The 12,973-nt window shown below is 47.2% G+C and overlaps 1 protein-coding gene across 1 annotated transcript; it reads right to left on the bottom strand.

The window, feature by feature from the left end:
* Nucleotides 1-5,665: 5,665 nt before the first annotated feature.
* Nucleotides 5,666-12,595, bottom strand: LOC144136599 (uncharacterized). Its single transcript, XM_077669076.1, has 2 exons — nucleotides 12,467-12,595; nucleotides 5,666-6,256 (listed from the first exon to the last, which is right to left on the bottom strand). The coding sequence occupies exons 1-2, from the start codon at nucleotides 12,527-12,529 to the stop codon at nucleotides 5,846-5,848; spliced, it is 474 nt and encodes a 157-aa protein (XP_077525202.1). The 5' UTR covers nucleotides 12,530-12,595; the 3' UTR covers nucleotides 5,666-5,845.
* Nucleotides 12,596-12,973: the final 378 nt, after the last annotated feature.

Here is a 12,973-nt window from a genome sequence, read left to right as displayed (position 1 = left end):
TGGTCACGAGAGGTTGCTCGGGAAGGGCATTCTGGATCTCACAAGCTATTTGGAACAGCGCACCTGCCGAGGCAGTGGCGCATCGCTTGACCGCTGCACCACTGCGTCAGGCGGAGCACGAGGACTTCTCGCGTTCCGTCAATGTAAAGTAGAGAATGATTAATTCCGCATGTATGGTCATGCAGGCAAAACCTACGCGACAGAGAAGGAGTACCTGTGTGGGTGGGATCGTAGGATAAGTGTTATGCGATGGTGAAAGAATAGTATTCGTGTCTGCGAACTGATAGGCTAAGAGAGCCCCAGGCCGCTGAAGGGACGCCTTAGCGCTATCGCGGCATACTTTTAAGGAGGAGCTGAAGTGTCCCCTCAATATTTTTGCTTTACAGTTCTTGTCGTGCGCACTTCGTTGAAGATGCCACACTAAAGCTGCAGCGCATTCAAAGAGTGCGCGAAATAAGCTGTAGAAAGGGACATAGTGTGCAGGACATTGAAAGCAGGTATCGACTTATGGCAGTATTCACATCACCTCCAGTTAAGGAATGTCACAGGGAGGATTGTTGTATATAAGGGTTTGATCCTTATTAGTGATCAATTCACTAGTCTGTTTATTTTATTTCGATCTTCATTTTCATTTTTCGATTTCACATATTCTTGGGTCTTTGTTCTTCATAGTTCAGCAGGCAGTTATTTTTGCCCACAAATTTTGGCCATTATGGGCAGTTGCAAACATTTTCTTATAGCCTAAACGCTCTGGTTTCCTGCATGCGATATCAGTAGTTCCATTATAATTTATTTGGCGAATCACTCACGTGGGTTTACCGCAGCAAGCAGCCATGTTGTAATATAAAACTTCCTTGATGAAGACAGTCAAAGATGTTAGTTACAGTATCAACTATAAAGAGCGCATATAAACATTTACGCTCTAGTCCAGAGGCTGCCTGTATTGTTTTATTTCTCTCCCTGCCACTTGAATTATTAAAGTGTGCTAAACGCTGACCATGAATACCGGATGCAAAAATAACTTCTTTACTTCATCCATTGAACGCGGCTGGGCAGATGGGTTTTGCGCAAGCGAACCTGGTGAACTACTTCGAGTACGTGTGAAGCACGAGCATTTTCGGCAATTATCGGTAAGTGCATAAAAATCGGAACTCCTGTTGTATTCTGCACCGCTAGGTGTTAAGCCAGAGAAAAGGAAATATGTCAGGGCTGGAACAAAGAAAGGTGACTTGGTTACAGCTAATGAAATGTTAAGGAGTTAGGTTAAAGGAGTAATTACTCCTTAGCCCCCACCTGAGCGCAGCCCAATACTAAGAAGAAAAGTTGCACAGCTTTGTCAGAAATTTCTCAGTTTAAGAAAAGTCTTCCTTTGTCCGGGGTACAGATAGTGGGGAATCGCCAAATTTGTAGCAGATTAAAAAAAATAAATTCACTCCGCTAGGCACATTTCCCTAAATACTTAGAGCTAAGGAGTTCAGGCACGATGACTATGAGAGGACTTCGCATTTCATTGATAAGTCGCAATAAGGCGCTTCAGCTTGCGTCGGTAGCCAAAGGAGCGGTTTTAGCTGTTGGTAACGGAGCTGCCATCGGTGTGTCATCGTAAATTAACGATCACTTACGTGAGACCTAATGGCTGCCTAAGCCCTACAGCGATTACGGTAATTACGCAGTTGATTGCTAGGCTGCCATTGTGATCTAATCTGTAGAACTGCAGGTTTTTATCCATTTTCATTCCTCTCAGCGTGCAATCTTATTAGTCCCGGCAGCGAAAACGAGCTGCCCATCAATAAAAAGAGTAATCTGAGTGCTTGACGTAATCTAATATACGATGGCGATGCAATCGAGTATCACGACGAGTTTAATCGAACAAGCGCTGTAGCTTCGTCCTAAAAAGTATGCGCTCCGTTAGATTTAATAAATATCTACATGGCGATATAAGAATTAACGGAAAACTTTCATCAAGGTGCAAAGGTAAGCAAAAATTAACAATTTCAACGAGGCAGAATGTGAACGGGGAGCATAAAAGGTGAAGAAAAGAATTAAGAAAGCAATAGGGAGAAAAACTGTCTGTAATACGACACTATGTCTGACAAGCATAATACGAAAAAAAGCTTTGTGGTCACAATTTTAACTGATGTGGTTGTTGATAACCAACTTGACAACTAAATTCTGTTTGTAGCTGTCGTTTTGTCGAGACGGCGTTTAGGGAATTTTTTTCAGTATCTCTCTCGTAGGTGGCGCTATCTTGAACAGTTCACTGGAGCCAACGTTCTTTTTTTTTTATTCTTTTCACGGAATAACTTACTCATCTTCCTTAGCGCAGCGTGCTCCTCTGCTCGAGTATGCCGGGGTGCTCATTTTTAAGCCATCCTCTGCTGTGCTGTTGCACGAAAGATCATGCCCTAATAAACCTGAAGAAAAAGATATGACTGGGTGCGCAATTCACGGAGAAGCTGAAGAAGCCATCCTCCCTCTGGTTTTTGTTGAAAAGATGGACCGTAAAGACAAAGGAACAACACGCACCTGAGAAATAGTTTTGCTTGTTCGTTGTGGCTCCAAACAGCTGTAAGTAATGCTGCTACGTAGAGCTTTAAACCAAGTGGACGCTTTTTCAGTTTTTTAACGCTGTCATCATGCGGCATTGGAAATACAGTTGAAAAGGCGCTCTCTTTTGCAAATTGCTCAGCAAAATTAATTTGAACTAAACTGGCACCATTGGAAGAATTCTTTTATATCTTATATGCGAAAGAACGAGCTAGAAAGCTTCTCAGTGATATACACAAGATTAAAACTGGCTTTATATTTTTGTATTTGTAATCCTGCTGCGAACTGCATCCCCTCTACCTTACACACCACTCACTGAATCTTGTGCCTTCCAGTCTCACCCTTTCTTTGTCGGCGAATAAAGAAAGTCTATCTCGGAGATGTTTAGGTTACATTTTTTAAACTTTTAATTAGGTTAACTTTTTATATGTATATTTTCTCTTGTAATCCATAAAATGCATAATGTTCCTTGTAACTGGTCACTAGGTTTCTGAATCTTAAACGCAGCATGAAGTTGAATGCACACGTGTGCAGCGTTCTTAAAATTTGATCAAATAGCGTTAATATCAGACAAGGCGTGGCCGACTTTCTGGCTCCATCAAGAAATTCTTCAGGTTCTAACTCTAAATTCCCTACGATAGGCACACCGTAAGCAGAATGAAAGTCATGTACACGCGACATTTTAAAAGAACCAAAACAGTGTTGTGGTCGGATAACCACTCTACTACTTCGCATTAAATTTACCGAGAATATTACTTGCAAAAGGAGATTGAAATTAGATTGACTAGTACCTTGAATCGACATAAAATTTAAAATGTTTCATAAATATTAGGAAATAAAAGAATTGCCACTGTTGAACGCGCTGACGCAGTACCGATTTTAAAATAAAAGAGTACAGTGTTGACTGCTTTTGGCAGGAGGTTTTTTGGCGCGACATATTGCTTTTTGCTGTTTGATAGCTCCGATCGGTTTGGTCGTTCTAAGTGAAAACGTTCAGCTTTAATATGCCTGTTACGTCCAAGGAGAGGAAGTGTGTGTCATTTTTCCTTCTTAGTGCACCGAGGCGTTTTGCGTCTCCTGGATGTCATTAGAGTATGCGTTGACTGTTCATTTAAACCTAGGTATAAAAGTTATCCGTGGAATAAGTATAAGCGCCATTAACGAAATTTATATGCATACAGGTGTCGATCAAAAGCAGAAAAACCTCCTTTATTCACTAGGCAGCATTGCTTTCGTGCTTCAACAGCGAGAGTCGTCTAACCACGCAACTTTGGCATTTTAATGAGTTGTTCAAGCCAACTATATAACTGGGGTAGTTAAGGCAAGACAACTAAGCTTTAGCGTTCATTCACAAAGAGAGGAAGCTGCCATCCAAAATAAGGCAGAAATACGCGCTGGCCTGCCTAGTTCGTTGTGCCCTTCTTTCCATCCTGGTACGAACAATATTTGCGGATGCGGCACTACGGTGGATTCAGACGGCAGCAGCAGCTGATACACATTCAGGAAAATGCGTGTTGAAGTATGTCATACATTAAGTGGTAACCTACGCTCTACTTTGGGTTCCTGCAGCAAATATTTCGTGTTATGAAGGAACTCGCGGACCTTGCGAGCCATTGATGGAGCTCGTTCGGTAGCAGCCTGGTTGTCTGTAAAATCTGTCATCTGACTTGATTCCAAAATATTGACTTAAATTCAGGGACTCCAGAACTTTTTTTTTGAGGGGATGGGGGGGGGGGGCAAGGCTTAGAGATTATTTTGTTATTTATTTATAATGCACATTTACATAATAAATTTTATATTGTTTATTTTTTAATGTTTAAAGATTGATGAAAACTCTCACGCTGTGGTGACGGCAATCCTGCAGTCAGGAAGACAACGAAAAGGCTCCCAAAAGAAACTGTTTAAGAAGCTGACTCGCGCCCACTCAGAACTGAGTGACTGGGCGGCGGCGATAGCCACAAGCGTGCTCAGCGGTCATCAAACTGAATGCCTGCTATTCTTGGCCACGCTCAATTTAAAGCTCTCAAGGAACTTGGAGATAAACACCAAAAAGCAACTACAACAATCTGGAAAATTGTGGAAGCATTTGCACGTCGCCATCAATGTAGGTAAGTATGATCTCACCTCACCTTACAAAAGAGAATGATAAAGCCGCGTGCCGGCGGTTCTGATTGCGAACGAACAAACGGGGCAAATATATTCACGGCAAAATAAAACGAATTGAAATGGGAAGCTTTATAGATGGGAAGCTTTACACACGAGGAGCGACCAATTGCATTAAAAAGTTTGTGCATAGTTTTTTTTAATTCTGCTTATCATGATCATGTACACGGGTCAGACAGTCGACTTCGGTTGGGACATGACTGGTTTAGGTTACTCATATACGAAATGCTTTACAACTGGCTACGAAGCCAAGTAGCTCAGCCCCACTGTGTTTTGCATTAAGAGTCCTAGAACTGAAATGTTTCGAGTGTCAGAAATCTGACCCAAGTGCAAGCAATCAATGGAGACGGGAAAAGGGGAGGGGGCGCTGGCCCCTCTAGAAAAATGTTGGGGGGGGGAGGTGGGCGCCCCCCCCCCCCGCCCCTTCCCCCTCCCCTGTTCCAGGGTCCCTGCTGAAAATGGAAGCCATTTGGGGTGAAGTTGAGATGACACGTCTGCTTTAATATGTACGTCAGTAATGCCGGGAAAAAAATGAGGCACTTTGTAGATAGCATTTTTTGGGATCAGTTTTATTTTGAATATAATGAAGAATAAAGCCTGAACGAATGCGGGCAAAGTTCGTGTCACGCGTTTTTAATAACTTGAGTGCTCGCGCGTATTGAAGTGTAATGCAGTATACGAGTGTGATGCATGCAACAACAAAAAAAAGCGACGACACTTTCAACTTTCATTCCGGTGGATGGATTAAAAAAAATATCAGTGCATACTCTTGTGGTATAAACACGACTAGAAAAGAGGGAACTGCGCCTTCACTTGCTGCGCACTGCCCTAAGCGTTCAATACATGCTGAAGCCCCACACAGACCTATATAAACTCGTGCCACCTTTTCGTAAGGTTCTGCCACGGACGTGTGAAACAAATATGATAGAAATCAGCATGCGGCTCCCGTCCTGATAAACACACAATGGCTACGCGACGGCGACGACTCTGCGCTTGTCCCTTCCAGCCAGGCGCCGCGGCTCAGTTGTTTTAGTTCGGAGAGAGGTTGGCGTGCTGACGAAGATTAGTTGGCGAGGCAGTCCACTGTATACAGCAGTGCTCCTGTACGAGGGAGTGGCTCCGGAGAGCGAGTTCTTCACTTTTTCCAGCCGTATCCAGCTTTCAGGCCACCAGCCCCTGGTCCTACGCCAGCCAGAGGCACGTTGGAGCCAACCAGAACCTGGCTCATACTGACGTAAGGTCGTATGGTGTGGCTCACGGTGGCCACAGGGTGGTGAAGGTAGGTGACCACGGGCCGCGCCACGTAGCCGACCCGAACGAACGGCTGCCGCACGAAGGACACCGAAGCAGCCAGCGGTACGGCAAGGGGAGCTCCCGGGGCAGCAAGGCCCAGAAGACCCGCACCGGAGCCTCCGCCGAAGCCCAGCTGCTCTGCTCCGAAGCCACCCAGGGCCAGGTCCGCGGCACCAAAACCTCCAGGTCCCACGTCCCCGCAGCGGCCCAGCTGGACCGCGACGCACAGCACCGCAACGCCCACCACGAACAGCTGCGGCAGCGAGGAACGATTACTCTCAAATAGTCCCTGTCACGTTATTTTTCATTCATTGTAGCCATTCTCGTGGCTTATATGAGTCACAAAGTCTCAATTTGGGTCGCTTAAAATCAAAAGCCACCAGTTGCCCGGTGCCCAATATGAGCGAATGGCGTGTTGTTTAAAGTGTGTATGTAACACACACACACACACACACACACACACACACACACACACACACACACACACACACACACACACACACACACACACACACACACACACACACACACACACACACACACACACACACACACACACACACACACACACACACACACACACACACACACACACACACACACACACACACACACACACGCACGCACACACGCGCACGCACGCACACGCACAAGCACACACGCACGCACACACGCACACGCGCACACACACACACACACACACACGCACGCACACACGCGCACGCACGCACGCATGCACGCACGCGCACGCACACACACACACACACACACACGCACACGCACACGCACGCACGCACGCACACACACACGCACGCACGCGCACGCACACGCACGCACGCACGCACGCACGCACACGCACGCACGCACACACGCACACGCGCACACGCACACGCGCACGCACACACACACACACGGCTGAACACTGACGTACGGCTCTCCGACGATTGCTCTCCGTGCTGGGTCGAGGCATGTCTATATAGGTTCCAGTATAAATGTCGCTACAACGGTTCGAAAGAGAAAGCATCAGACCCCGAGAAGCGGCATCGTCCATGTAAAATGCTTTACAAAACCCTTTAAATACTTGTAAATAGGGAGGACCCCTCAGGTTGTCACTTGCGGAAGGATGTCTTGACAGTCCGTGCAGTTGGGCAAAATCTACAACGGAACTTTACATGCTGAAGCTGTACCTGGTCTGCGAGGGAGTGGAATACTACGTACTATTTTCGCCAACCTCGTGTTTCTTCAGGTTAACCGGAATATTTACGCGGAAGTTTCTGCATCCAGCTTTCATCGAAATGCGGCTCCTGCGGACAGGAATTGAGCCGGTGGCCTTGCGCTCAGCCGTACAGCGCCACAGATTGCAAGCGACCGCAGCGGGTATAGGGAAGCGACCGTTTTCAGAAGCGCAGAGCAGGAAATCGGCCTTCTCGCGAATGGATGGAACCGCTTCCTGATCTGAATATCTGGAAGGAGCAGGAAAAGGAAGGGGAAGAGCTGCGAAGCAAACATGAGCGAGAGTATTAGAGAGCCAAGCTGCAACGCACTACGCAAGTCTAAACTGATTCGACTGCTTCGCCTGAAAAATTTAGCAAAAGCGCGTAAAGGCCAGCACGGACTGCTTAAGGTTCTACAAAACAAGTAGATTTAGAATAACGTATACGAGCATGCGATGTTGAAAGTGTGGAGAACAGGAAGGTATTACACTGTCCGCGTCTCTGAACCTTTAGAACGTCGCGACGCGTCCTGTGTCACAAGTACAGGCGCAACCAGTAATGCCAGACGTTGAATAAAACAGAAGGAATGTGAAGAATAAAAATGAACTAGTTTCGATTTTCGAAAGGTTGGGTTTGTGCAGGCTGTTAGGCCAAAACTAAAGGATTGACCCGCTCGAGCAGTGCGCGTTGGTGTAATGTTTCATTTTTCTTTGAAAAGCAGACGCGCCTATTTTTATTCGTTCATCATTTGCATGTTTAACTTTTCGCTCTTTCTTTTGCTCTTCTTATTTAACTTCTAGGGCAGTACGGTCACATGTCACGACTTCTCGGTTGCTTCAAACAAACATAACCTTTAATTTTACTATCTTCCAAATGACTTCCTTTGACGAATAAGAGAAGTTACTAAAATATGATGTATTAGGAGGAACTGTTCTTTTTTTTTTTTTCGCCTGAACGGGAATGTTCACGACCCGATTTTGTTCGCAATACTTCTACGCTTTTTTTCCACAATACACCCCCCCCCCCTCACGATTGAATGAAATCCGTGCATAGAATTAATTTTTTCGTTTTATTTTTCAATGTATTCAATTTACAACAGGTTTCAGTCCGGCCTAATCTTTAGCGATATTATTTTAGTTTATAATGCTGGCTGAGCAACTAGGATGTCGTGTGTCATGTTCTTGGTTTACGGCGAAATTCCTATTGCTACAAATACTCACTACAGACGTACAGGAGCGGACAGAAGTAAACGGAGCACGCTATGGACTTGTGACACTCATTACACGCTTCCGTATGAAAATGTGCAGGTGCGGATTCTAATACGCACATGTTGAATTACTTCTGCTGCGACAGGCGCCACTGCACTGAGAACAGAATAGCGTGCTGCGTTTACTCATACACGCACCTGTAGGTCTTCGCAGTTAACAGGTGGGACAATCAATTCAGGAAGAGTGCAAAGCGACCAGTCGGAAACATGGTCTGGAAATTCTACTGGCTGGACATGGGACTTTTGCTTTCATTTTTAAACATGTAAGTTTTGATGTAGTTATCAAGTTTCATTTCATTTAGCTAAATAAAATTAATATGATGCCGGGCTACCTACTAGCCGAACAGTTAACTCTTTTGAATTTGTAGCTAATACGCTTAAATGCCGTAAATGTTCGCCTAAGTGAAAGCTGGCTGAAATTAAATAAACATGCAGTCACTGATTCTCATGAACCAAAGTAGATTTTAAAGTTTTATATAGCTCCAAAAGGCATTAATTTCATGTATTTTACTGTAATTAAAACTGCGCGCATGCATTCTGTGCTTGACACTTTTGATAAATGCAGTAATTTTCTGCTTAGCTTTCATATTCATTATTGGAAAAGTAAAATAGGCGGTCTCTTCTTTCCTTTAGTGCACTTTTTGGTTTGGTACAAATGCTTGCCGATCGGCAAAGGCTTTTAACCTCTATAGATACATTAGTGCCACTCTTGATGTAATTCGTGATGCATTTCCTTCGAAAGAAGGTTTTCCTCGACTCTTTCCTGAAACAGAAGAGGCAAGCTCGCTAGCCAGTACATTAGGCTATCGTTTTATAACCTTCTAGTAATGGACCCCTTCTATCTACAAGCCAGCTATGCAGCCATTTCAAAATAAAGCAGATATGGAATCCACAAGTTTGCAATTGAAAGTATGAGGCCACAAATTTTTACGAGCTCCGCAGCTTTTAAACTGCAGTGTCGGATGCTTCGGAGGCAAAAAGTGCTGGATGTTTGCCGGAAGGATGAACGCTTCCCAATCTGTTCGCTGAACTGAAAGTTGCAGGGAGGGGAAATTCGTTCAACTAAAACACATCCGCAGTGAACACATTCAAAGTTGCATCAGAGGATTTCGCAAGAGATCATGTGAGCGAAAAGTTCTTTTAAGTGACCTCCGTTCAAATTGTATTTTAGTATAGTAACATAGGCCCCTGTTTTTCCTTGATCCTGACAAAATGCGCCTTTTTTCACCCCTGGAAAAAGAGTACACTGTACCCATATCGTTCACCGAATGGTTCATCTCCAGGGTATCTAGACTGCCGTGCACCGCTTCTCAGAGGATGCGACGACACTTTTCGTACGATTCATGCTAACTATACCTCGTGTGCATGTGCGGGACCGAAACTCCTACTTCAACGTGTGCCAGTCGCGGCGTCCTCCGTGGTGAAGTGGCAGTGGCAGGCCAGACGGCCGGGGACATAACGACTACACATAGCCGCATTTCAACGCCCTCGTTTCCTCCTTTGTGAGAAAGGCCATCGATGAATGACAGCTGCTGCGCACTCCGTTGACAAGCACTCCATTCACTGCATAGAGGCCCCGCAGTGTTGGCCTTGGTTGGGTGGCGCTTTGCCGCTCCGACATCGGTCGCGCGGGGCACCATTACGTATGCAGTCCTCAAAGGAGACCCCGTGGCGCTCTTGTCCGGCCACCGTTATCATAATGAACTCATTCTTGCGCAACAACGGTCCACTAGCTCCTGACTTTAGCTCAAAGCGCGGCCACCTTTAAGTTTCGCAAAGGGGCCGGTGGGGAGCAATTTGTCTTAGCTCGTTCGCTCTATGCTTGTTTTCTTTTGCCTAATATGCTGAAGCAACGTTAGTGACGGTTCAAAAGCCGGTACGGATAGCCCAGTGGGAGGCCTGGCTGTTATGACCGGACGGGTTCGAATTCTTGCAGATCAAAGACGCCATTTGCATACTCGACTGAGAATTAGCGTGTCAATTATCCCGCCTCCTGCGTGGGAGACCGACAATTTAGCTCAGGGTCCCTCCGAGCAGAGCTTCTTTTGCTTGCTTTTAGTAGACACGTTTCTCGGTTTATTTTTTCGCGTCGGGAGGTTTCCAATTTGCTCTAATTACTTGTGTAGGCCGAACGTGTGTGATTGTCAGGTCACCTTGCTTTATCCACCGCCCTATCTGTCCTTGCGCCGCATGGGCCTACATCCTCAATAATGATGCCCTGGCGGGCCAGTCTTTCTCGCCTGCCCTCAGCCGATCGACCTCGGTGGACCCCTGGCAACGCGACTGAGGCAGGCCAACTGCAAGCAAAACGAAAAGATACGAGGCGCATGCAACTATGCTCGTTCCAAGCCAACACAAGCAAGACAAACAACGCAACACGCAAAGGAAGACAGAAAGTATATATCTGATATGCAACCGATTCCCTGTCATTTCCGCGAGCGCGCCGAGAATGCCCGGGTGGATAAGGCAACCTTCGGTACGCTTTCGTACTGACCGTTCCTTATCGAGCTAGGTGCAGAACTACATGGTCTGACGCGCACCGTCATCATTTCTGAGACTGGACCACAGACTCTTGAGCGTAGCCAAACATTTCAATACACGTCGGGGTCAGACTGTAACATTATCGTTCCGTGTAGCCCAGTTGCAAACTTAGAGCGCCCTCGCGAGCAGCAGAGTTGGCCCACCGCTGCGAACGCCAAGGCTGAGTAGGCGCGTTTCTCCTGGAATGCGTGGCCCGGTCAGCGCATAAGCGCGAGCAACGGCCGCTGTGGGCGACTGATCGCCGGCACTTCGAAGCGGTAGATATTAAAATGGACTCGTTATTTATGCGTTAATATATTCCCGACCTGGCCACACGCGATAGGAGCAAGGGGGGCTACCTGGCCGGAAACACGCGCTTGGCTGTGAACAGCAAGTTCGAACTATCTCACATAGCGTTGGTGCAGCATTGGTAGCCGATAACGGATGCAGCGAGGCGTAAACCAGGGACAGGGAGGGGCATTTCATTTTAGAGTGGTAGGCAAAGATGTCCTTCGAAATAAAAGCCTTGCGTACTTTTAAATGCGGCACATGAGTGAGTGAAACAAACAAAAGTGCTGAGTGGTTGTGTCAGTCGTCCACTCAGTGGCATAATCCTGCTGCTTTCTGTGCATAAACACTGCTCTTAGCGAAATAAATGGACCCCTTTCACGCTCAGATTCCCTGTCCACGTGTGTGGTTATGACCTTCCAAGGCCTTGTCGACGAGGCTGAAACTAACTACAGACTTTGCGCTTCGGGCTCGCGAGCTCATCTACAGACGCAAAACTGGGCAGGGAGTGATTAAATCAGGAAGTGCTGGTTCCAAGTCGTGAGCTGTGCCTTTACAGTAGTTGCTCAGAATTAAACAAAATGACAGAAAAAGAACTCATGGACACGGAAACCAGGAAAATGCGGAATTATTCAGGGTAGCCAGCCATTATCTCAAAGAATACGGAATCATAAAGGAGCAGCGCGTGACACGTCTACGGCTGGCCGAATATCAAAGAACGCGACCGGCGTCCTTCCGCCGCCTCTTTTGTGGAAAATACGTGCTGCTAGATCCAGCATGGATAACGCAAAGCTGGCGTAAAAAGCAGGTCGCGCTGTCGCTTAACTATACTTGTCGGCGCCTTTTCCGCTCATGCCTTATTTCCCCGCAACACCTGTGGTTACCTTACACGCGACAACCGGCGAACCGGCTAGTCCCACTCGCAGAGCCATACCTGCGTACCGGAAGAAAGGTTTTGCAACTATCTTTTCTTCTGGTCACAAGCACAGGTGCTCACCCACAGCTATGCCGTCGGGATCGTCACTTGGCTACCGATCCCCACCCGCTGTTCGCGGTTCCATCCAGCAGGTACAAGAGAACGACAGTAAGCGTGGCAACCGAAACCACGCTGCCACAAAAGTCACCCGTTCCGAGCATACGAGCGCGAAGAGGTGCAGCGGCGGCGTATACTCACGGTGTTCCTCATAGTGATCGGAAGGAAGCTTCGTGTGGAGGCTTCCCGGCGCGCTGTTCGCATTTATAGTGTCCCGCTGCGTGCGGTGGGCGGGCACTGCTGCGCCGACCCCTGGGCACGCTGGGGCGCTCGGGGAAAGTTCGAGCGCCACTTTTCCAAGGGCCCCGCGACCCGTCTTTTCTTTTCCCGGTGGCTTTATCGTTCCGCTCGCGGAAGTCGAGCATGACCGCCGGCAGAGCCCTCCCGAGTCGGTGCCGCAGACGGTCGTCCCCAACACGGCGACGTGTGGTGCATTGATTGCCTTCAATGTCACGTCGGCGGTGAGAGGTGGCCGCGCACCCAAACAGATAGGCATCGAGCGGTGCGATACGGGCGTATTTATAGTGGGAACTCTCGCATCGCGATCTGGTACGCGACAGGCCGTGTTTTTCTCTGCCACAACAGTTTGCGCGGCGCGTGCTTGTAAAGTTTCCCGTCAATTATTTGGGCTCTCAGTGTCCTGCTCCG

This window comes from Amblyomma americanum, chromosome 1 (genome assembly GCF_052857255.1).
Source record: "Amblyomma americanum isolate KBUSLIRL-KWMA chromosome 1, ASM5285725v1, whole genome shotgun sequence".
Taxonomy (NCBI): Eukaryota; Metazoa; Arthropoda; class Arachnida; order Ixodida; family Ixodidae; genus Amblyomma; species Amblyomma americanum.
This window is presented reverse-complemented; position numbering and strand designations above follow the sequence as displayed.

Bases quoted from the DNA above. Each gene is read 5' to 3' on its own strand.
- LOC144136599 (XM_077669076.1), bottom strand. From the start codon at position 12,529: ATGCGAACAGCGCGCCGGGAAGCCTCCACACGAAGCTTCCTTCCGATC. The intron at 6,257-12,466 runs GTGAGTATACGC...TCGCTGCCGCAG, and splicing joins CGATCACTATGAGGAACACC to CTGTTCGTGGTGGGCGTTGC.